The 25,551-nt window shown below is 40.8% G+C and overlaps 1 protein-coding gene across 15 annotated transcripts in view; it reads right to left on the bottom strand.

Moving 5' to 3' along the window:
- The window catches only part of fryl (furry homolog, like), a 102,224-nt gene that overhangs the window by 35,344 nt on the left and 41,329 nt on the right, over positions 1–25,551 (bottom strand). For 12 of the 15 annotated variants that reach the window (XM_037770040.1, XM_037770039.1, XM_037770030.1 and 9 more), the window contains 30 exons: positions 24,940–24,993; positions 22,130–22,269; positions 21,900–21,996; positions 19,899–19,978; positions 18,321–18,401; positions 18,014–18,182; positions 16,794–16,886; positions 16,603–16,701; positions 15,345–15,446; positions 12,991–13,035; positions 8,505–8,608; positions 8,263–8,371; positions 7,821–7,907; positions 7,564–7,735; positions 7,338–7,470; positions 7,143–7,250; positions 6,827–7,064; positions 5,612–5,788; positions 5,413–5,499; positions 5,065–5,333; positions 4,252–4,459; positions 3,956–4,080; positions 3,403–3,460; positions 3,210–3,301; positions 2,944–3,116; positions 2,667–2,827; positions 2,455–2,565; positions 834–988; positions 617–716; positions 340–508 (listed from right to left, as the gene is read on the bottom strand). In XM_037770040.1, the coding sequence (XP_037625968.1) occupies positions 340–508; positions 617–716; positions 834–988; positions 2,455–2,565; positions 2,667–2,827; positions 2,944–3,116; positions 3,210–3,301; positions 3,403–3,460; positions 3,956–4,080; positions 4,252–4,459; positions 5,065–5,333; positions 5,413–5,499; positions 5,612–5,788; positions 6,827–7,064; positions 7,143–7,250; positions 7,338–7,470; positions 7,564–7,735; positions 7,821–7,907; positions 8,263–8,371; positions 8,505–8,608; positions 12,991–13,035; positions 15,345–15,446; positions 16,603–16,701; positions 16,794–16,886; positions 18,014–18,182; positions 18,321–18,401; positions 19,899–19,978; positions 21,900–21,996; positions 22,130–22,269; positions 24,940–24,993 (3,796 nt within the window). The remainder of the gene's footprint in view (positions 1–339; positions 509–616; positions 717–833; positions 989–2,454; positions 2,566–2,666; positions 2,828–2,943; positions 3,117–3,209; positions 3,302–3,402; positions 3,461–3,955; positions 4,081–4,251; positions 4,460–5,064; positions 5,334–5,412; positions 5,500–5,611; positions 5,789–6,826; positions 7,065–7,142; positions 7,251–7,337; positions 7,471–7,563; positions 7,736–7,820; positions 7,908–8,262; positions 8,372–8,504; positions 8,609–12,990; positions 13,036–15,344; positions 15,447–16,602; positions 16,702–16,793; positions 16,887–18,013; positions 18,183–18,320; positions 18,402–19,898; positions 19,979–21,899; positions 21,997–22,129; positions 22,270–24,939; positions 24,994–25,551) is intronic. The other 3 variants (XM_037770032.1, XM_037770038.1, XM_037770041.1) reach the window with 1 other exon arrangement.

Raw genomic sequence — 25,551 nt, 5'->3', positions numbered from 1 at the left:
TAAAAATGTTTCTTTACTTTTTTCATCTCCATAACATTTTCTACAGATAGAAACGTTGAAACTGTAGTAATGTTGCTGATATGATGTCAATGTACAGTCAATAGATCACTTTCATTGTCTGTTGTTGCTGTGAACCACGCGGCTTGCGTGAAAAATAGGCGAGACCTTGAATCTCTGGAGGAGACGCAGCTAACCTGTTAACACAGACGCCGAAATAAAAAAACAACAGGTAACGCAACAGCCAAGCGCTCCTGATGTTCCCAGTGTGGACAAGGCTTTAGACCCTGAAGCACCCTGTTATTCAGCAGCAGCTGTACCAAATTATAACGTATAACAAACCTGAGAAGATGGGCAGCGTGAGCTCTGGGTACGTCCTCGCAAGCTCCTCAGACAGCTGGTAGTAAGACACAGAGTAGAGGTGTGGCAGCGGCGAGGGATGCGTCAAGATACCATCACTTCGCTGGATCTCCAATTTGTGGGCGTAACGGAAGAGTTTGGGTTCCAGGATCTAGTAGTTTCACACGGACAAACAGTCACAACATACTGGATTTAAGTCAATTATACAAGTTTATACAGCAGTCTTATGTGTAGATGTGTAAAAGAGAAAATTTCTGACCTGTAACAGCTGCATGGCCACCTCATAGATGTCCCTGGAAGAATCAGCCGCCTTGAACAGAATCAGGTTCAGCAGCACCACAGTGTCAAATTGGTAATCCCTAAAATAGAAAATAGAAAACACGAGCAGTGTTAGAGTCACAATCCGCTGGCTCCAAAGGGACAAACAAACCCACAAAGATGAGCTTCAAGTTGAAGCTGGGAATGTCTAGTAGTACCTGTTGTGAAAGACGTTGGCGATGGCTCTGAAGCAGCCGGCCGCCACACGACGAGAGCCAGTGTAGCAGCGGTCCACGGCCCAGAACATGAGGTTGCTCTGGTCCGGATTCAGCTCCAGCAGCAGCATCACCGCCTCACAACCCAGCTGGTGAACCTGGAGAAGAAGACCAACCACAGCAGCTGTTAGGACCAACAGTCACTACAAAACCCTGATCATTTTAACCCATTGATTTATCAGCAGCTAATATTAGTATTCCGTACAGTTCACCTCTTGCAGTACTTCTGAACACCACTACATGGTGCTAGTGTCATGGTACATGAACCCGTGCTGCATAACTTTGACCTCAGGAAATCTCACAGTAGAGCCAGACCGTATGTCTAGAGTCACTATAATTATACAGTATACTCGTCTTGTGTTGATTGCAACCGTTATATTCATCCATTGATATGACCTGGTATGGGATATATTTCCGGACCTTGTTAGAGGTTTTACATGCTTTGATGAGGACTGACAGGTCGAAACATGGAAAACTTGCCACAAGCCAATATATCCCAGTGAAACTTGAATACTTTGGACATGATACCTTCCTGTTCTAGGCTGAATATGTGGTGGAGCGTTCTTTGGCGATGCACACTCCTATCTCAACCTAATATCCATCCACATGCCCTGGCCTGCCTATCAAAGACAATTTTATTGACAATCAGTTCCTCATGCTGAAATAAGGGGGTGTAAAAATATATATAAAATATTGAGTATCGTGATATTATGTTTTGTGATACTGTATCGGTTCTCAAAAACACTGACTGTACTAATTTTTTATTAATTTTTAATTTACATGCAAAGATGAACTCAGTCAATACTTTATTACCTCCTTCCAAGGCCGAAGGACAGGGTTTGTTGGTTTGGAGGATTACTCCAAAGGTCCGGGATGGATTTGAATGAATTTGTTTTAGAGGAGTAGGGTGTGGCACAATGAACAATCCATTTGATTTTGGTGGCGATCCGTTTCATGATCCGGCTTCGGGAATTTTTTTTAATAACTCCGCTCAGCCTGTGCATTAACATCACAGGCTTTAGGACATAAGCAGTGTAACTGATGACGCTTTCATGACGCGTCACCCTGCCTCTTTCCTTCTGCCTACTACAAACAGAGGGACAAAGAGAGAGCGGGGGGTGGAGGGAGGGGACACCTGTAGATTCTGCGTTTTTTCACATTAAACTCGGTGAAATCACAGTTGAGTTCGACCAAAGCACACTTGGTGATTGTTGGAAAGAGTAACGATGACGGTTTAGGTGAGTTTTACTTTGTTTCTGTCCAGTTTGAATGAAGTATTTTACACTGCTCCGCTACGTACATCTGATCTCAACATAAACAAAAATACACGTGGATGGTGGCGCAAGCTGCACAGAGGGGGGGGGGGGGCAATCGTACTCGGGCAGGTTGGCGGAGGTCTGCGCTCTCAGAGTGCCATTCTAGTTCTTTGTACTATGACAATCTTCCTAAAATTAGATTAAAAAGAGAAAAATAAAATCACAATATAGCATCCTTCTTACAGTATCGCAATAGGTTGAATTGTAACCCCTGTATCGTGATACAGAAATGGTAACACTTCTCTTACCTTCTTGTCCTGAGAATCCAGGATGTTGTCCAGCCACTTGTAGAGGTAGCCATCAGAGGAGAGGCCAACGTTGTCAGCTACAGGTCCACAACACAACACTGCAGACATGGCCTGCAACATTACGGAAGCTGTTAGTTATCAGTAAATTTAGACTGAATTGTTTCCAGAAAACAGACTTCAACATTTACATCTTTATTTGTGTTTGTGTGTACCTTCAGTGCACAGTACTGATGGCGGTTGATCTGCATATTTCTGTCACTGTAGCGGTCCAGGGGAGTGAACATGATGCTGAAAGGTCCGGCCCAGTGACTGAACAGCATGAACAGACTGTGTCTCAGCGACTGCTGGGGGAAGATGGTCCTCCTCTGGTGCACTGAACACAACAAGTAACGAAATTAATATACAAGACACTTTTATTACTCCAACTTTAGACATTCAGCGCAACTGATCTGTTTTAAACTGACTGATATAAGGGAGTCAGAGACATACCTGGGACATTCTGAATGATATTGGCCACCAGTGCACTGAAGTGACAGCGAATGTCCTTCAGTGTGTCAGAGTCTTTGTCATTTTCGGCCTCGAGCAACTGCCTGGTCAGATCAACATACTCCAGCAGCGCGCTGTTCAGAGAGTGGCTCTCTCCATCTAACCCTCCACTGGCTCTGGAAAAAGAAAAGATTATTATAACGTTTATGAATCAGTTATATAAAAGTGAAAATGTATTCATTGTCACAAGATTGTTGTGGTTTACATACATCTGACTGATGACACCAGCATCAGCCAGCAGCTCAAATATCCGGACCAGCTGGACCCTGAGGATGTCACGACGCCGGCGTCGCTTCATGTTCTGCAGAGTGAAGAGAGGAGCATTGTAACTCAGTAAACTGTCTTTTACTAAACACTGAACGGTGGCAGAAATAATTCATAGTATAAATGAAGTGCACTTACTTCAGGTCTTCTTTCTAGAGCTTCTTTTATGATGGGATTTAGCTCCTCTATCAACTCTCTGAAGGACAGGAAAGTTATCATGTAAATAAACAAGTAAAAGATTTTGAAAGTATATCAAGGTGTAATAATAATAATAATAGTAGTAATATTCTTTATTTGTATGGCACCTTTCTAAACATAGTTACAAAGTGCTTGCACAGATACAATGAAATACAGACTAAATGAAAACAACAATAAAAGAACAAAACATAAAGCCCAAATAATGAGAAAACTTAAACCCGTAACCAGTGGTATCAATACGTATGCCAAAAGAGGACAAAGTAAGCTGTTGCCTTACGGAGTTAAAAAAGCCTTTTTATAAAAATGAGATTTAAAATTGGTAATAGAGCAGGGTGTATTACTGTAAAACTGCAATTAATAACCCAGACTTTTATTTGCTTCAATCACTGAACTCAACCGGTGTCTATATGGGACCGTCCTTTAATTCTTTTTGCACAAAACAAGGTTTTACGGTACAGCGAGTATACCACAGTTCATGTCAAGTGTTGTTTACCTGAAGGCCACGGGGTTGGTCCTGCCAAGCCCCAACACAAGAGACTCTGTGATGTCCATGCTCTCAGAGCGCATCATGGGAACGATATGTTTGAACAGGGAGGAGGGGGACGGAGTACCAACAATCTGTTAACACACACACAAAAATACAGGAATAAATTAGTTGATTGTTGATTGTTGTGATGTTAAGTTGGATTGCATTTTTCCTCACCTTTCGTACACAACAATTTTCAAGACTTGAAAATATATATTTAAGACTTTGTAAATGTGTGTGAATGGGCTGGAGGCGCTCCTGACCTTTGAATCATAACTATAGCCGCTGTCCGGCGTGGACGCCAGCGTCTCAGGCGGGGAGCAGCGGACGGAGCCGGAGGTGGAGGATGAGGAGCACATGGAGGGGGAGGAGGAGGCGGAGCTGCAGCACAGAATCAGGTAGTTCCTCCAAAGGCCGACGTAGGAGTCACTGCTGTTCAGACTGTTCAGTTTCTTGGCATTGATGGGGCTACTGAAGGTGGAAACACACACATGACAGGAGAGGTCAGAGGTTAATGACATGACATCTAAAGGGCAGAACAACACTGAACTGTGGGCCCAGAGATTGATGTAGCTACCTGCCTCTGTTGGGGCCCTCACATGGAGGCGTCCTTTATTTATCTTGTGTCAAACCCGTTAACCTCTTTAACACCTTGAGGATGCGAGCGACCTCGGTGGACTTTACTGTCTTTCAGAGGCTGTAGCATACTCAGTTTTACAGCTAGAGTAAAGGTACTGGTATCATAAATTAGAAAACTAGAAACCCTAAGGAATCCATTGGTACCAACAATGTTATGCTAGCTCATTGGGAAGGCGGCTAAATAATGCTCCTAAGTTAGGCCTAATTTTGGTGAGGCAAAAACGGGTCTATGATAACGCGTTGTGGAGTGGACGAGGTTAAGTTAGCATTATTTGGTAAAAAATGTTCAAGTCCACAATCCTAGAACATAATGTCATCACAAAGACATAAACAACTGGCACTTTCAAAGTCATTCTATAATAAAAACACCCACAATGACAGAAAAACACACAATTGCATCGATGCACAAACAGACAAAGAGGCTCGAGGAAACCTACTTGATGTCGACTTGTGGCGACAGCAGCTGCAGGCGGGTGTAGGCAAACATCCAGGCGTAGTTGAGGGCGGTGGGGCAATGTTTGGGCAGGTTCTCCTGCCGCAGGTAGCTGGAGAAGCTGATGACCCAGGGGTCCTGGCCCTGAGTAACGTGGGCAAACACCCAGATGTGCGAGGGGCTCACCACATCGAACTGGTGGCTGATGGGAGATGAGCTCCACTCAGCTAGCGTCTGCAGATCGATCCCACTGGGACAGTACAGCAGGTTGGTCTACAGAGAGAGAGAGAGAGAACATTGAGTCTCAGAGCATTTGCTTCATGATTCTGTAAATAAGAGAAGTCATTTATACCTGGTCAGCTCCTGTGAGGTGAATGAAGCTCTCCAACACTGATGCACTTAATCTGTCCATCACATCAATGGCCAACTCCTCATCCACCTGAAAGATTTAGGTAAGTAGAAAAAATGTCAGAAAACACAAAACATTTTTATACACATTTGACTTTTATTTGTCAATGAAACACTGTGTGGTTTGAGGTTTGAGTAATTACCTTGCCGATGCCCAGTGCAGTGTGCAGCGCTCGGACCTCCTTGAGGACGTTAACAGCCAGCCTGCGTGTGGCCGGGCGGCAGCTACAAAGCACCACCAGAGCTAAACCTTCCACCATATGCAGCACGCCTAACAGAGGAGTACGCTCCAGGGACAGGGAATGACCGCTGCTTGAGCCCTGTGTAAGAGAAGAAGAATAATTTAAAAATCATTATAACAATAATTAAAATCACTCTGAACCTTAGGACATTTGTTCAGAAGCCCTGAGAGGCAAATGAGAAAAACTAATTCTAATTTGATCTAAATTGTTTTCTTTCCTGTGTTTATGACATAACAGGTAAAAAACAAATATAAAAAAAAAAATAAGGTTTTGCCCAAATAATCTTTCTAAGTTACTTTTTTTTTTTTTACCATCTGTGAAAAAAACCCTTTTTGTGAGGATCATTTTTAAACCTTTTTACACCTGTTTGTAAGCAACCCTGTCTCCTACAAAATTACATACCATACAATTGAACTACATTCTCAATTACATTTCAAGGGAAACGTATTTTCTCCCGGATTACGGTCACAGTTTTGAACAGTTTTAAAAATGTGGTTAACTTTGTAAATTGAAACAAAACAAAAAGAAATGCAACAAAACTACTTGGTTAGGGTTAGTAAAAAAAAACAAAACATCATGGTTTGGCTTAAAATGACTACGTAAGTAAACGTTAACTTTTAGTTTCACACGGGACACGAACAACGGCCTCCTGGGTGAAAGTCCTGTTTGTTTGACTCATCCACCTCTCCTGCAATCTCGCCTACTTCAGCTTTAGTGGAAGCTCAATATACTACATAACCTGCTCTGTGCGTCACTTGTTGTACTACGTCACTTGCTGCGGCCATCCGTGGACTATCATTACAAACGTATTTGTGATGCGTCAAAGACAAATATAATCTGCAACAAAATACGTTTCCCTCCAAACGTAATTGAGAATGCATTTTAGTTGTATGAGAACGTCATTTTTGGGAGACAGGGCTGTCTTAAGTGATAAACACACAGGAGAGAAGACAATTAAGATCACACTTCTTCTTGTTCCTCTCTTGCCTCTCAGGGCTTCCGTACATTTGATTGTCACCAAACAAATTATAAGCTGTGCACACAAACTACACTATAACACACAAAAAAATCACTAGTAGTCATGAAGTTAACACAGCTGAGGCTTCCTGGACCAACCTGAGGATCGTGGCTCTTATTGCTGCTCTGCACCGCCTGCCTCCACTGGCTGATGAGCTGCAGGAGCATCTTGACAGCGTTGTCCAACAAAGTGGGGTGGACGTCAGTCACCTCTCGGACAATGAAGTAGACGAAGCCCGAGAGAACGTCCTCACGCCACTCCGGGAAATCCACCATCAGGGCCTGGAGGGTAGTAAAGGCAAGGCCACGGAGCTCCTCATCCATGTGGATGGTCAGCCTAGAGAGGGAGAGAGGGAGACGTTAGTAGAGCTCCGGTAGATAATGGTTAGAGTGAGGTTAGAGGAGGGTGACTTACTTAGCTAGAAGCTCTATTAAGTCTTGTCTGCTCATGCCATCTGGTATCAATCTCGGGATGGCGGCAACACACGTACGGAACAGATCGATCTTTGGCTTCCTCTCTCCCCTGTGGTACGAACAGAATATGAGGACCTGCTACACGTCACAAGTAACCCAGAAAGTAACTGCATGAATCCAGGTTGTGGTTACATACGTGATCATGTCCTCGGGCTCCTTGTTGGACATCTGGACGTTGGTCATGCTCATGGAGCGTCCCACTTCCTTGTCCAGGTGTCGCAGGATGTTATCTAAGGCCTTCCTTACTTGTGGGTAGTACAGTGACATGCCTGGAAACACCCAGCAGAGTAATTTTACTACTTCAAATAAAATGTGTCTTCTTGATGTTTTTCCAAAAGTAAAGTTTGAAGAATCCAACCTACCTATGACCTTGGCTTCTTCATCAGTGAGGGTGGTGTTGAGGAAGATCTTTTTGACCCGCAGGGTGTTGCCAGAGGGCATGATGATCCCCGTCGTAGGCATCGGAGGCTCGCCGTCTTTCTGCTGTAGGCTGTCAGCGATCACCAAGAAGGCTCTCAGACCAATATTCATCCTCTGATAGAGCGGATAGACGGAGAGAGGATGAGAGAGATTCCACCAATACTCTCCAACAACATGAGAAGTCTGGTCTCTACTTTACCTCTGGATTGATGGTGAAGGTTTTGTGAGACTTGCCCACACACAGGAGGTCATAGATGATCTCCTTCATAGCAAAGTCCAGTCTTTCCTGTAACAAACAAACAGACCAGCAATCAATGACCCCGTTTACACTCTGTATTAAAATGTGTCTTGGGCGATCGGATCAAAAGTGATCTCTATAAACAGATTCTGCATTCACATGTAGAATCTGTAGGTAACGACACAAGATACCGAAAGCGTTCTGGTTTCCGTTTATAGTCCAAGTAGTATTGAACAATCACGTTTGAGCAGGCTTCGGTTGAATGCAGGTAAACAGTCCGTGTGGAGAGCGTAAGAGGTGGAGAGCATTGGCCGAAATGTAATCTGGGAACCCACCGGCTATCGTCTGACGATGATTTAGCTATTGTGGGATCCAAGTATGTCGATTCCTGCTCCTCTCTTACCTGAGCTATGAACTGGATGATCTTGACAAAGATGTTGAGGGGCGTGTCCCTGGGCACCACACTACGGGAGCCTTTGGGGAAAAGTGCTGAAACGATGCTGAGTAGTCGACTAGTGGGGAGAAAAAGAGAGATAGTTTAAGGTTATGTAGTGCTGAAAAACAAAGGCCAACGTTTAAACGACTTCTACTGGATAGCCATCAAATGTAAAGAGGTTGATTTTGTGTGTCCCTGTGTCGACTGACCTCTGAGTGACAGTGTTACTCTCACACTTGATCCTAATAATGTAGACCCACAGCAGTCTGTAGAGCGACTCCAGCGCCACGCGGGACATTTTGGGGTCTTTGTTCTGAGGATGTAAAAAGAAAAATATGAGCCACTCAATTTAATTATGGCAATTTCACACGACCCACCTGTGAGACTTCAGATTGTTGTTTTCTTGAGAAACTCAGATCAAACACAAAACTGGGAAACTGTGTGATCCTTTTTTAGTCACTGATTGATGTCTGAACAGTTAGAGTTCAAATGGTCTGATGATCACTAAGCACTTTTAAGATATAGTCATCAGTAAAACTAGTGAAATACAATACTAGTTTACAGGCTATTGGAAGAATTGCTGAGTATGGAGACAGTCATTCTCTACCAGAAAAAAACGTCAAAATAAGTAAGTCATTGCAACAATTTTAATGTGAAATTTAATTGATAATTGTGACCTGGAACAGAAGACTGGTCGTATTTCAGGAATTCTTTGGACTGAGCCAAATTTCCTGCTATGATGAAAATCCATACTATTGAGATACACGCATAGGGCCATTAGAGCTGGGTCAAATTACCGGTTTTGCCGGTCCAGTCCGGTGTACAAGAATAAACCAGTTTGATTTAATGCAAACCTGCTGAACCAGCGGCATTTGTCATTATGACACGTTCTGGCATATTAAAATGTAGCCTACATCTGCAACCTGTGTCGGCTAAATCCAACTTTATTAATTGCATTAGTGATAAGATATGTGACAATATGATATAACGTGATATAATTCCTGTTTATAAATGGATTAACGGCAACACCTGTGTCTGATGGGCCGTGAGCCGAGGCCGGCAGCATGAAGTAGATCACATTTCAGTAGAGGTGGGAGGGGGAAAAAGGTGCATGGCACACGTTGTGATTGTTTACTAAAAAGTTCATGTGTTTTTGGGGTTGACGAGACGAGACGAGACGAGACGAGACGAGACGAGACGAGACATGGCAGGGTTAGTCTCAGAGAAAACTAAAACTGCGGCAATGTGGCATTATTTTGTATTTGAAGCTGACGAAAGAGGTGAGCCAAATAACAAAGACGAGACAGAAACATACACAGACTGTATATAAGAAGTGGACGTAGTCACTGTGACGTCACCCATTGGTTTGTGGACAGTCATTTTGAAGTCTCTCGAGTTCAGCATTTTTTTTGTGAGATACTTTTTGGGGCTTTTATGCCTTTAATGATAGGGACAGTTATAGTTATGAGAGGGGGAGAGAGAGAGAGAGAGAGAGAGAGAGAGAGAGAGAGAGGGGATGAAATGCAGCAAAGGGCCAGAGGTCGGATTCGAACCCTAGTCCGCTGCGGTAAGGACTAAGCCTTGGTATATGAGGCACCCGCTTTACCAGGTAGGCTACCACGGCGCCCCAGGTCGGCAATTTGGCCATCGCCGTCTTGGTTTTTGGCTGTGGCCATCTTGGTTTTTTGCAACCAGAAGTGACTCTAGAGGGTGGAGCTAAGTACAACCGAACGCTGAATACTAAATTTTTAGGCGACCAAAAATATTATAATTAACTTTCATGAACTGAAAACACACTGTGAAAGGGTTCAAGTTGTAAGACCGTACCGTAACTCCCAGACCGGACAACGCCGTGGTAGCGACCAGTCAATCACCAGGTAGCCCCGCCCTAAAGCATCCCCTGCTTTATGGTCTATCTGACTCTAAATGGGACCATAATTTACTAAATGAACATCATGCTGTATTGAAGAAGACTTGAAACCAGCGATTGAGACCATAAACTCATGTTTACAATGTTTACTGAGGTAATAAATCAAGTGAGAAGTAGGCTCATTTTCTCATAGACTTCTTTACAATCAGACTTCTTCTAGCAACCAGAGGAGTCGCCCCCTGCTGGAAACCTGGAGGCCATACTGTGAGCGACCATGCTCAGAGTGTGTAATGTGGTCACGGTGCAAGGATTTCCAGATGACAGCTTTACCTTATTGGCTTGATGGCTGGCCAAAACAGCATTAAGCACCTATGTGGCCTAAATCTCTCCGCCTTTCTATCCAACCACGTCACTGCATCTCCTTTTATTATTCCTCTATCTTAATATTTTATATAAATTAAACAACAAAAGGAGTTTTAAAAATCATGCTGTCATTCTGGGAACTCCCAGTGAAGACAGTTTAAGGACAGAGATCATCACAGCCTGGCCCTGCTCCCAGATTAGCACAGATATCCTTTACTGTGAGAGCACATGCTAACGAGTACGGCACGCCATGGCTCGGCTTAAGCACGCTATACCGTAACAACAGATATGTCAGAGACAGATATCTCAAAACCAGAGTAGATAAAACAAAACAAAACCTGGGGGTAAGTGAGATAAAGTGCCATACTGGATTGCAAACCTCAGTCCAGCAGTTCCCTTCTTGTGCTGCAACCATCTGTCTAATCTTTCCGGCTGCAACTCAACAAATCACAGTCGGACAGAACAGACCAGCAGATCACTGAGCACAAACAAACGTAGTCTTCAATGTCAACTAAGGCTGCTGGAGATCAGCACTTTTACGTCATCTTTTTATTTATTTTTAATCATGTTCATTATTGTGATGTAAAGTTTAATAATCTGTAACTGGCTTAATGAATAAGAGGGTAAATTAATAACCAAGTTTCTATTTAAAGAACTCAGTTACAGGTTGACTTATTTGAATTTCTAAAAACAGGTCAATAACTTTCTCAATCTATATTAACTCATAAAATCATAGGCTTATTTTTGTCTTACATCCGCTACTGAACACCTGATCATGATGACACATGACAACTCATACATTTATTTAACCTGGTTAGTTTGGTTTGTGGTAATAGAACTTCTTTAACGTCATGTAAATGTGTTAATTGCAGTCAGGGATTGAGAGACCCCGCTGCATAACAGAGTTGTGCACATTAAGGATGTTAATTAACGATTTATGAAAAACAATCCTCAGTCGATGGTGCAGGTACTGGATGGTGCAGCAAGAAAACTGAAATCACAGTGTGGCTGCAGCAGCAGCCAGTGTGTTACCAACTCCAACAGAAAAACTAAATGTAGCACTCACTGCCAGAACACACCGCTAAAACACCAAATTCTATGATTGCCGAATTAATTTATCTATTCATGCTTCTCGTGACCTTCTGACCCTCTGGTAATAAATACTAGGAATGCACAATATTGACATTTTTAATCAATAATACATTAATAGTTATTATTATTCATTTTAATTTTGAATTTAATTACAATACCACAACGTGTAATTGTCCTACCCGTTTGGTTTGATGTAGATACAGATGACTAAAAATAGACTCCTTTAGACATTGAATCTATAACATTGTGGGGTTCATGTAGTAATGCACTTAAATAAAATAGAATGCTGCAGAAATGAGTCCTAAAATCCGGAAATGAGTTAGCATTTTTGCACTTCTGGTTTCCTCGTCTCGAAATCAGTGTTTTTTTTTTTTAATGGGTTTTTAGCTAGATGCCTGAAGTAATGTCTGTGGTTAACACAAGCTGAAGAGATTTTAACATTTTGTTCTGCAACATAAGTTTTGAAGCTTTTATGTGTCTTAAAAAAAGGCGGTTGCTAACAAGTGGCTCAATGAGACTAAAGAGGTTGTCCAGGACATTAAACGTCATTAAGGCAAACACTAGTCCTCCTTTACAGCCTCGTTGTGTTTATATTCGCGTTCATGCGAAGTTCGTTTATAGCCTAACATTAGATTCTACTTCTGATGATTGCATTTACGCTTCAAAAATCATAAAAAACATTGTTCATTTGTGAAGATGAACAATGCAAAGCTGAACAAAACGTGTAAGTATCATAAATGTTTGTTTGTTACTGAACTTATTTTCTGTAATAATCCAAAATCCAATGGAACAATCCCATTGTCTGTTTGTTGAGGAAACCAGTGTGATGCTAACTTCCTGGTTGGCCTACAAAAATACGTCATCCCTGCACCACGCTTATTATAGCTGAATTATCCGCATATCAAATATGCCTGATATCACTGAGAAAATGTTGCTATCAGTCATCTCACAAATAATTTAAAGCAATTATTGCCCAATACCACTAAGTTGATATATATATATATATATATATATATATATATATATGTATATGTATATGTATATATATATATATATATATATATATATATATATATATATATATATATATATATATATATATATATATATGTACATACATACATACCAGACTAAAGTCATCACCACTGCTCAAAAACACAAACCAACTCAACAACAAAGCCTAAAAGCAACATCACAAGTTACAAGTAGTTCACATGTTCCTCTTCAATGTCACTACAGAGAACAACTCACTACCCAATTTAACCAAGCAGGCAGAGCTTTACTACCCTACAGTACGTCCCGGTCAGGACCTGGACCGCTAAAAGGAGTCATGGGAGCACCGGGCAGGTCACTGACACCAGATAACTCACCTGCAACGTCTCAATCTGCTTTCGGATGCTGTTGTTAGACGGCATCTGGAGCGAGTCAACGTGAGAAAAAGATCAAATGACAGGAGACAAAGAATGTGGTGGGTTTGGGGAGGGACACATGCAAGTTATCGGCAAAAACAAAAACTAAACAAATATGACAAGAGCAGTCTTCACTCTTGTCAGTGTGACGGTACATATATAGACACACAATGAACTGTTTCACATGCCACTTGTGGATTTATTAGTGGCATGCTGGTATTAAAAAGTAACAGTCCATTTGTATTTAATATGTTATACAACATATTCCAACATGTGAGTGAGTTAAATCTTAATTTAAAAGTGAAAAAGCAAAATAAGGTGTGCTGTGGTCTGGAAATCAGACAGTGAGACAGAGAAAACACACATAAATAGAGGAGTGGATGTGAGGGGAACACAGGAGGAGGAGAACGAGGAGGAGGAGGACGAGGAGGAAAAGGACATTTAAAGAAGTGAATGGAAAAAATGGGTATAAAAGAAATTTGCCTGGTTCACCTACAAAGCCGACAAGCAGCGACACCCAAATCATCAGTCCATTCAGATTTATGTCAAGCACGCTCAAAATGCAGATTGCTGTATTTTAACCCTGTGGGGATCAGACTTTAAAGTAGAGCAGCCCAATTATGGTAATATTAAATACCACCAATATTGATCAGGTTTCAGGAAACACAATTATAGAACATATTGTTCACTCTTGTCAGGGAGCGTAATCTCTCTAAAAGTAGTGATAGCTAGATTTTTGTCCCTATTCTTACTGTAGTTTATGTCAAATAAAAAGGATAGTTCGGATGTTTCTCAGTGGGGTTGTATGAGGTACTGCTCCATATTCAGTGTATTACCTACAGTAGATGGGGAACTGAAGCCGTTAAATCACTTCAAAGCCACCAGACTCCTTTGACAAAAACAGTAATTTTACATTGCAGAACACAGGAGTTGCTGGTCAATCGCTGTCTTGATCGGTTATTCACACAAACAAACTAACCGATTGAGGCAGCGGTAGACCAGCAACTCCGGTGTTCTGAGAGGTAAAATTACTGTTTTTGTCAATGGAGTCTGGTGGCTTTGAAGAGAGTGATATAACGGCTTCAGTTCCCAGTTCATCGATTTTTTTTTAGGTGTCTAAAATCCGTCCACAGCAGTACATTGCTTTGCTCCTGTGCTGGTACTCCTGTCTGTTTCTCCAAACTTCATCTACTGTAGGTAATACACTGACTATGGAGAAGTACCTCATACAACCACACTTAGAAACATCCAAACTATCCCTTTAGGTCTTATTTTTTTGGTTAATTTATTTGGTCTTTGAACATTGTTTTAAGAGCAGCCACAGGGTTAAAATCACTGGTTGGACAAGAAGCCCTAAAATCACTAAAATCATCACTACACTCGAGCCATCACACAAACCCGTAAAATTATCTCAATCAAAGAAATCAGCATCACCACCACTCAAGATTTTCACCGAACTGATTACGATTTTAAAAAATTAAGGAAATCTAGAACAATTCCAATGGTGAAGGAGGATGCTGGAATGAGATCACTGAGAAGACAGACGGCCACTCAAAAACCATCGGAAAAAATCACCATCAAAGAGACGCAAAAACAGAAATCTATCCACCACAAGATCATACAGTCTCTCCACAGAGGGCAATCAATGTAGGGTGGGGAAAGGCAGTCGTTGAGTCAGTCAGTCAGTCAGAAAGTAATTTGGTCGATGAGCTTCTGGGTTGAATTGGCTCCATGATGGTCGGGGGACAGGAGGAAAAGCAGGTTTGATCGGTTTGTAATTGGTTTACAAGGAGTCATTAACAGACCTGAGTTAAAACAGCACTTGAGATAATATGCAGCTAAAACGTGGGATATTATTAGAGTTTAAAGAGGCTACACATGTTATTTAATTCTCTGTTAAATTAGTTTCTACTTTGAGCATATATTACAGCTTCTTTTTTTTTTTTTTAAAAAGACTATTATTACATTAACATATCAAGTGCTATTCCTATCCAGATCTGGTTATTGATAATGGAGGGGAAAGTACATTATGATCTTTAGACAGAACCACAGAGCACACCCTTCACAACCAACGACAACTTCTTCAATCAGTGTATAATAATATCAATAATTCAATTCCTTTTTAGGAGTAAATGTTTTCACACTGTAATCAAGAACACCAGGTTTCATAACATTGTTCAACAGTCATAAGACCTCTGAGGTTGTCGAGGCCAAACATGGTGTCCTAAAAATACTTTAATGTGAAGAATAAGGTCATTGTGCTGCTCGTTTAAAAGCACAAACTCAAAAAGGCTAAAGGATCAGGCTGGCGGTACCTTCAGGTGTGAGAGGCAGTTCTGGAGGAAGATGTGCCAGTTGTTGAGGAAGAACTGCTTCTGACTAACACACAGCAAGCACGTCACCAGAGGATACAGAGCCTGGGGAGAGAAAGCGTCAGCATAAAAAAACACAAAGTAGTTTTCGTCTACAGAGCCTGAAATTTTGAGTTTGCACATTTTGTAATTTAGTATCTGAAAGAAAAGATGAGCACTAAACACTACGGACAGGGCAAGAGCAACAACAGTCTCATAAGCTGAGACCGGAGATCTGTTTTATCACATCAGAATCCAAGATATATTACTAAAAATGCTGGAGGCATACATTAAAAAAAAAAAATCACAATTATTATCTTTTTTTTTTTTTAAACTTTTTTTTCTTGTTTTGTTGATTAGTGTGTTTTCTTTTTTATCCTTAATCTTTCCTTGTTTATATTCCTGTTAGTATTTAATTTTTTTTCCAATTTACAATGATTTTTACTTTTCATTATAAATAAATAAATACTGTAGGAATGATATAAGTGTGAACATCATATGTAAGCGAATGTAAATTCATGTTAACTCCTGCACTCCTGCAATAAAGTATTACAAATAAATCCCTATTAGACCGATCAATTGGGCACCAATCGAAACCAGCCGGTTGTCAGCTGATCGCCATGACTGGTGACCGGACGATCAGCCTCATATTTCTGTTTTTTGCCGGTCAAATTTACACAAGTTTTATGTCACGCAGACAGTGGGACAGACTGTAATATCACAGCCACACACACACAACATGTCGTTGGTGTGGAAGTTCTTCACCAAGTGAAGAAAACATAAAGCTCGCAAAAGTGGAATATACTGCAATTCATTTTCAGTTGTGTTTTATTTGTCCAGTAAAGACCTTTACAAACCTGTCCCACACAACGTGATTGATAGGTTGATGCTTTTATTAGCGGTGCGAAAGCGAAGAAAAATCATCCTCAAGAAAATTTAAATCACTGCATCTCTACTTTAGTAATAACAGATATGAAAAAATTGTTCTGGAGACAACTGTGGAGTTGGTCAGTAAACATAATAGACCAACAGTCAGGTTGAATTTATTTTCAGATATTTCTGGATGATGATGACGGACTGGCTGTGCTGGGGCCAAATACAAAGTACAGGAAGAGTGAAACCCAAAAGGAGAAGGAAGTAGTAAAGATGTAGAGTAAACGGAGATCAGGGTGGGGAGGAAGGGAGAAAAAAAATAGGATGATATAATAATAATAATAATTACCAACGAGTGCTTCTTTCTGGAACTAAGTTCAAATGTTGTCTGGTACAGCATCTCCACAAAGTTCTTCAGGCACGGCACGTTGACTTCATTTTTCACCGCCTGAGGAGAAACGAGTCATTACCGTGGACCTCAAATTAAGAGATTAATTTACCTAAAATAAAACAGTGGAGATTGTTTGAAAGGTTACTCACGGCTGCCACGGGGATGAGGATCTCAACGAAAAGGCCTGCTAGAGCATGCTTGACGTCTTTATCCTTGACTTCCAGGAAATACTGGGCACACTCCTGGAAAAGGGCATCAAAGGTACACATGTATGAAGAAAACACACATAAACAGAGACAAACTGGCAAACAGGCTTTGTTGTGAAGCACTGTGTAAGTGTTTTTATAAGAGTGCTGCAGAAAAGAAAACTGTGCCTTCACATCTCAACTCCAAATTAAATGCACATAATAAATATTGACTAATAGTGTTATAACACTAACTGATGCAGAACCAAAGAGTGCTGCTGACATGACGAGAAAAGAATCGTACAGCATCCTGTTATTGTCATTTTTCCTTCATAGACTGAGTCACTGAGGCTAGGAAATCTCTTTTTAATCATATTATTGTGACTTTAATAGGAGACAAACTTGTTGGTAATGAATTTTGTTACTTAAAGGAACAGTGTGTAGGATCTGGCGGTATCAAGCGGTGAGGTTGCAGATTACAACTTCCCCTGTGTGCCAAGGGTGTTGGAGAGCTACCGTGGCCGACGTGAAAACGCGAATGGCCCTCTCTAGAGACAGTTGAGGTAAGAGTAGAGTGTGTGTGTGTCTCTTTTTATGTGTGAAACAAATAAACAAAATGGCAGCTCTCGTATCCGGGATATTTTGGCCTCACTTTTGTACAGTGGGAGGAAGTGGAGATGCGTCGTCCATCTATATATACAGTCTATGGTAGAAACCCTGATAAGTACTGAAACAGAGTGGTGGATATAAACCACGGTATGTTCAATTAACACAATAGGAAATCATGGTAGTGTTAAGAGAACAGCGAGTGTGTTTCTTATACGGCTGTATAGAGATTAATGGAAAAGCTACAGCTCCGTTCACAGAGCTGGAAACACACACACACACACACACACACACACACACACACACACACACACACACACACACACACACACACACACACACACACACACACACACACACACACACACACACTCTCTCTCTCTCTCCTCTTGGCAAACTTCACCTTTGATCGTTACTCATCTAACTTTACGAGCCATTGCTATGAAGAGCTGCTGAGTTTCAACAAAGGGGCAGCAGTAAAATAAAAAATGTCTGGTGTAATTTAGCAAACACACATCAGCCTCACGTACTGGAGGTTCACTCTGGCAAATATGCACAAATAAACGATAATAATTTACCTGCATGAACTGAAAAGACGCCTCGAAATCCTCCACGGGATACATCTTAACCCGGAAGAACTTCATGCCCATGATGAGACTGATGATGCTCTGGACTACGTAGGGACTCTGCTCTTTTAGCCGGAGCTCCTTCAGCTCTGTGATGAACTTCTTCCTCACTGCCTGAAACCTGAGCACAAACACACACAAAGATATATAAATATATAATTTATATATATATATATATATATATATATATACACACACATCTACACTTACCTACCTAATGTAATGAGAGAGGTTAAAAGGTGACTGAAAGCGTGCTTACTTTGACTGTGTCAGGATTCCGATGACCTCAGCATACAGGTCTGCGATGATGTGCACATTGCCAGTGTTAGGGCCACAGTACCTGTCAATTAAAATTAAAGCACATGTCATCAAGTCTTAAACAAATATTTAAAAAATATAAAAGATATTTTTACAAAAGCCCTGACGAAAGTGAGAAAAAAATTCTGGTGATACATTTTCTAAGTCTGATCTAAATTGTTTTCTCTCATGTGTTTATGACTTAAGAAAAGGTGGAAGAAAGAAAGATTATCCTGCTAAAACCCTAAGTTACTTATTTTTTTTTCATCTGTGTAAACCAGTGGAAAAAAAGCTTTTCCAGGTGAAAAAAAAAGTTTTGTTGTTGTAATACTTATTTCAGCCACAAGAGGCTGAAGTTTACCCCAGCCCCATGTTCTAAACAGGACTAAACGCATCCATGTTTTCTTCCAGGTGAGTTTTAATTTTTCCATGCACTCCTAACACAAGGCACATAAGTAAGGGATAATGTACAGCGAACCGGTCATTGTTGTGAAATAAACACCAACAGGGCGATGTATGATTCGGAAGGGTCTCTCATCGCCCTGAAGAGGTTTATTTCACAACAATGACCCGCTAGCTGTACATTATTACACGGCAACTGACAGAAATAGTCCGCGTGGCAGCGCGATTCGAGAGACGGAGCGTCACAACGCCCGTTCCTCGTTTGCATAAAGTTGAGGTCTAGGCTACTTTATGCAAATTACAGGCGTCAGACGCGACACGACACCTCTCAAAACGCTCTAGAAACTTGCCTTGTTGATCCAAAATAAAGACAGATTCAGAAACTGCACGGCTTATTTCTCGCCTCAAATATTTTCAGAAACACATTTCGGTGAACTATTTTCGTGAAATAAGAGAAGAAAGTTTCCAAATGAGCCTCCATGTTGTTTCCAGCTTGAAAGCTTTGGAGCAGCAGCCCACGGAGGGAAAGCGTTCGTCCAATCAGGTGGGGTGAACCTTGTTTCTAGTGACAGCGCACCAAGCGTCCAATGCTGGGAAGCGACGCGTCCCATTGCAATAAAAAACGCCCCTGTGGACACGTACCATAAAAGAATTCTCCCCTGCCAAAGCTTTTTTTCCCCCACCTTTTTCACAGATGAAAAAAAAAAAAAAATCAGACACTTTATCCTCAAACAGAAAGATTATCCTGACAAGACTTTTTTTCACCTGTTCGTTAGTCATAAACACAGGAGAGAAAACAATTTAGATCAGACTTAGACAATAAATTACCAGAATTAGTTTTTCTCACTGGCCTCTCAGGGCTTCCGTACACTGTGCTCTATGACTGACCCTACAACAAAACAACAGAAGAACTTTACAAGTGTGCTTAACTGAGACTCAAGTTGCTCAATGAGAGCCGAATGGGCTTTATTTAAGTGTCATTAATGGTACAGATTATAGTGACAGAATGACCATAGAGCCAGTCTATTCAAACATATATAATAAATAAATGACTGCAAAGCCAAACCCACAAGTGAGAGCAGCACAGTATGTGTTATTAATCTGCGTCACTGGTTTATCTGTGTCGATGCTTACTTACCCCTCTTTGTGTTTAAAGTGCTTGAATGCCAGATTTAGAACTTCGTGTACTAGAACATCTGGCACTGGATGAAGAGGAATCTGTGACGTAAACATGAAATCATTGGTTCTTATTAAGAAGCATTGATACGGTAGTCTTCATTCTTTCTCTTTACTACCATTCATTACCCTCCTTCCCCCACAGGAGCACAGCCAAGGACAACTTAGCTCTGGTCTCCGGGGGTTGGCTTTTAGTTCAGACTTGGACAGTCCACTTTAGAGACACACTCAGCTGATAGCTGGTCAGTTGAAGTTGTGTTTATTTACTGTGTCCCTCTGTGAGGAAAGACCTGACTAACAACACTGCAGTTCATTTCTGTACCACAGAAGATCAAGTAAATAAAAGAGTACTCTTATCTTTCTTAGTCTGCAAATCATGAGTGAAATTAATAAAAAAAACGTCTCTTATCAGAGGTGGATGCTGCCCTGGCAGTTAAGGATATCTGATAATTTGAATAATTGGTAGCAATAAAAAGGTGGACAAAGAGTTCAACTACGCTGACCAGACGTCCTGAATAGTGAGAGGTTGTCCCGAATCCTGTCCTGTTTGTCCCGAAAATTAGACTAAACCCGAGTTTTGATGAGTTATAGCCTAATATAACATTAAATACTGATTGTTGTGAAACATTATTTTGTTGTTGCCCACAGACGGGCACTGTTATGTCTACATTAATGACTGTTGTAAGTTTTTTTTGCCGTGTTCAGTAGTTTTGCAAATTGATAAACAACTACTATGAATAGCAGCGACGCATAGCTATAACGTTGTTGAATTAAAACATTTATGGAGGGAAATTAAACCATCCATCGCTGAAATGGAGTCCAGTGTCTTTAAAGACCTGGTGACCATCCAGCCAAAAAAGCAGAGATGTTACTACAGCTACCGGAAGGAGTGGGGAGGGAAATGCCGGTGGTTCATAAAGTGCTGCAAGGATGACGTATTTTTGTAGGCCAACCAGAAAGTTAGGATCGACCTGGTTCCCTCCACAAAAAGCCGTTGGGATTGTTCCATCGGGTTTTGGATTATTGCAGGAAATAAGCTCTGTGGCAAACAAAGGTTTATAATACTTACACGTTTTGTTCAGCAAGATAACCTCCACAAAAAAACATCACTTTTAGGATTTTTGACGCGTGAATGCAATCGCCAGAAGTAAAAAGTTAACGATATGCTATAAACGAACTACAACACTGCACATGAGCGCGAGTATAAACACAACGAGGCTGTATAGGAGGAGGGGTCAGCGTGATGACGTTTAGTAGTCTCATTTAGCCGCGTGTTAGCAACCGCCTGGGATAATTACTGATGTATTTTATGTAGTAGAAGAAAATGTTAAAATCTCTTCATCTTGTGTTAAACACAGACCTTATTTCAACCATCTAACTAAAAACCCATCGACTTCCAGACGAGGGAACAGGAAGTGCTAAAATACTAAGTCATTTACAGGTTTTAGGACTCATTCTTGCATCACTCTATTGCTGCCTTACGAGATCCAAACAAAGAATTCCACTATTATTATTACTACTGTTAGTTGACACTGAAATACCCCCAATTCCTGTCCCGAATTTCACTCATTCTCATCTGGTCACCCTGACTTCAACATATTTATAAACTACAACTATTCCATTTGAAATTAAATCAAATATAGTGAGTAACTCTGCATCTGTTTGGCAAAGGTAAAGATATACCACTACTATGTTTGACTGAGTAATAACACATCAACGGAAACACAGACCCAAAACTACAATTCTGTGTAGAGGAAGTTATAGTGGATATATATGGAGTAGTTAGTGCTGCTTATAATACCGTAGCAGGAATGACCAGCCATTTGCTTGGTGCTTGGATAAGATAATGTCAATATTAAGTCAAACATGTGCACTGCATTTCCCCTTCTGTATGTAAACATTCAGTAGTCTTTTTATAGGCCGTGTAAATCAGTATACAATAGCAGAGTGTCAGATAACTCACCTGTTTAAGAACTTCCACTGAAACTAAACAAAAAATGAAATCTATGGCTAAGTCCCTCCGTTCCAGAAGGTAATCTTTATCCCGGTGCTGTTCGTCTCTGCAGAGCGAGAGAGAAAATAATTCAGGTTTTGAGTAAAATACATCTTAAACTTACTGACGAAAATTACAATCACTTATAAATGATTTGTTTATGAGAAAGAAGAAGAAAGAAATGAAGAGGAGCATCTCACCCTTTAGACTTAGTACTGGAGCGAGGTCTGTACTCGTAAGACTCATCTTCAGTGCCACTCTGCCGCCGGTACCAGTCGAACAGCGTGCGCAGTAGGGAGGGCAAACAGTGTTCTGCTATTGAGCTCATAGAGCTTATTAACTGGAAAACAATAAACAAACAGACATTACATTCACTCATTATTACTAATAAACTTAGTATCCACCGCATTTTGGCCATTTTTTAACGTGCCAAATATGCTAATAAAAGATTACATCATGTAGAGAAATCTATGGAAGCCCTGAGAGGCAAGTGAGAAAAAAAAATTCTGGTGATCCATTTTTACTAAATTCATCTAAATTGTTTTCTTTTCTGTTTTCATGACTTAGGAACAGGCGAAAAAAAGGTATTGAAGGGATATTTTTTTCATCTGTGAAACAGCTGGAGAAAAAAAATTGGCAGGTGAATTTAAAAAAAAAAAAAAAAAAAGAAATCAGGTTTTCTTTCAGGTGAGTTTTAATTTCTCCATGCACTCTAAACACAAGGTGCATATATTGTATCTTAGCAAGTTATGTAAATTAAAACTCCCCTGGAACAAAACATGAATGCTTTTAGTCCTATATAGAACATGACAAAACTTTTTTTCCATCTGTTTCACAGATGAATAAAAGGGACTTAGAAAAATTATTCTGGCAAAACTTCTTTCTCACCTATTCTTGAGTCAAAAACAATTTACATCAGACTTAGAAAATGAATCACCAGAATTTTTTTTTCTCACTTGCCTCTCATGTCTTCCATACCAGACCCCTTTTCAATCATTGAGAAAACAAAGTGACATATTTTATGGATATTTCATATTATATTCAATGCATAACAATAACAGAACAGAACAACTGACAAATTGTACAATTAACTCAAATAGTGAACGCAATAACTGCAGCAAGTTTGTGTGAGACGAGCGATTTGAGATTATTTCCTGTGAATATTGTATTAGAGATGAGTTTTCCTGATATTTTTTAGTCCAGTGTTTTCTTCTCCCTGACTCCTGGCCATTGTTCTATCAGCTCTTTGGTTGTTTTAACAGCGTGTTTAGCCCTTTAGTTTATAACTTGTGTTCAGGTCTTCACCGTGATCTTGTGTGAATTGTGCCAATTCTGTGTACACTAACTCCAGTTATAGAGGATGTTCCCACCCTCATTTTATATTCATGCACTCATATGTGTAGCTTCTTGTTCGTATATATGCTTGAGGTACATCCTATTTTTTGATATAGAGACACCTCTATCTTCATTCTAGCCATACAGAAAGTAGGACAGCCATGGGCTTGATATTATTCTTATGAGTTGTGAGGTACTTACCAATATTATTGATTGATACATGTCTGTATAAGCATTTTTCTTAATATATTTGTAACATTATGTTGGATTACATGTGGGATATTTAGGTCACTGGCGGTATCACGTTTACCTTTTAAGATGGCATCTCTGTGCAGATTTATTAAGTCTGAAGAAAAGCATCTGCTCGAAACATCACTAACTAAGATGTGCCAATAAATTGCACTTAAATGAAGCTACAGTGCTTCTACGTTTTTCATTGCTGTCTTCTACTGGTCCAGCACCGGCCTGCTAGGATTTTGGATGTGCGCGACCACTTGACATTGTTTGTCAGGTCTTCACCGTGTTCTTATCCAGTTTATATCTTAATGATATGACTTTAAAAACAACACTTTTATTTAGTTTTATTCAAAGAAATGAAAGAAATGCAGAGATATGGGCCAACTATATATTTTTTAAAAAGTTGTCTGACACCCGGGACCCCCAGGCTGGGAACCAGTGTAGAATGCTGTCCCACACATGCAATGGTTAAAAGTGGATATTCAATAAGTGAGTACGGTGAGTATAGGCCAGAAGTTTCTCAACTAGTGGGTGACATATTGTTGCTATTGATTAGAATTGGGTGTTTTGTGCTGATGACATACTGAGCACATCATAGAGCTGCTGCACTGCAGAGCAGCTCCACAATACATACGACTCTGTTCATATGTAAGACCACAGAAATAATCTTTCAAACACCTCCTCAGCACTTTGATTGCATCAACAGTGATGATTGTGCCTTTTAAACCTGGCGCTGCATTTACAGGATGGACAAATCCAACGTTAGAGATGATCTTTAATGATGTTTCTGTACAGTAACAGCTGTATGAGAAAGCTGTACATCCTATTACCAAATACAGAAAACAAGAAATCAGCACTTAAGCAACTCCAGATTAGAGTGAATAGTTGAGACAATACATAAAACATGAGACGGTGGTGGTCAGTGTGCATAAACTATTTAAGTGTATGTGTGTGTATATTTAAGGGCCGGTGCAGCGTGATGAGGGAGGTGGATGATGGATGTGAGGCAGGAGAGTTATGCAACTGCTCCCTCTGCCCTTATGGCGCCGGGCAGATACACTCCAGCGCCCGATGCTGATTTACTGCCGAGGATGACACAGCGATTCTACCACTCTCACTTTTGCGCTCTCTATACCCATTTTCTCTCCCTCACTCACAATGGGGACAGCTGGATCTATAGCACCATATCCTCGTTGGCTTTGTGTTGTGCTGAACAAAGCATTCTGCAGCAGGCGGGCCTATTGTATAGAGTTCTGCAGCGGCTACAGATGAGGGACAGACGGGCCATTGAGTGGGTGGAGCCGGGGAGTCAAATATTGCACACACACACACATACAGGAGGTACAGTAGGAGAGGACTGCTGGTGGTCCGGGGAAATGAGTCACATTCATACACCCACATGTTTTTACCTCCTGGACATCACTGTGATTGTACTGACCTGGTCAAATTGTGCATCTTCCCCTCTCTGGAGGGATCGGGACAGGGGTTTCTCCTGGTAGAGGGGTGACAGAGAGAGAGAGAGAGATTCAGAATAAGTGTGTTACTAACCCCGCAGAGTTGTAATGCTGTCAGTCAAACAGCAGGTCTGGTGATGTGTAGACAAGTGAGAGAGAACTAGGGCTGTACTGAATGTCATTATTTTACATTTGAAGTAGAGCTGCACCGATCAATCGGCCACCGATGGAAACCGGTCGGTTGTCGGCTGATTGGATGACCAGTGACCTGCCAATCAGTCTCTTAAATCTGTTTTTTGACAGTCATATTTACACAACGATGTGTAATTTAAATTTTTAATGAAAGAAAAGTTGCAAAAATGTTTGTGTACGCTGTCAATTATAGTTCTTAGAAAAAAGGAAAAATGGAATCAGTGCATCTCTAATTTGAAGCTTCTACTGAGGTTTTCAAATGAAGCTTTGAATGTGCGACGTCATATTTTATGAAAACAATCCTACGCAGCCAAAACTGGAATCTAAATTGTACAAATAGTATAATACTGTTCACAACCAAGTCTACTTGTAACCGGTTCCGACAAAGTTACCTTCACTTCGCC

This window comes from Sebastes umbrosus, chromosome 5 (assembly GCF_015220745.1).
Source record: "Sebastes umbrosus isolate fSebUmb1 chromosome 5, fSebUmb1.pri, whole genome shotgun sequence".
NCBI lineage: Eukaryota > Metazoa > Chordata > Actinopteri > Perciformes > Sebastidae > Sebastes > Sebastes umbrosus.
This window is presented reverse-complemented; position numbering and strand designations above follow the sequence as displayed.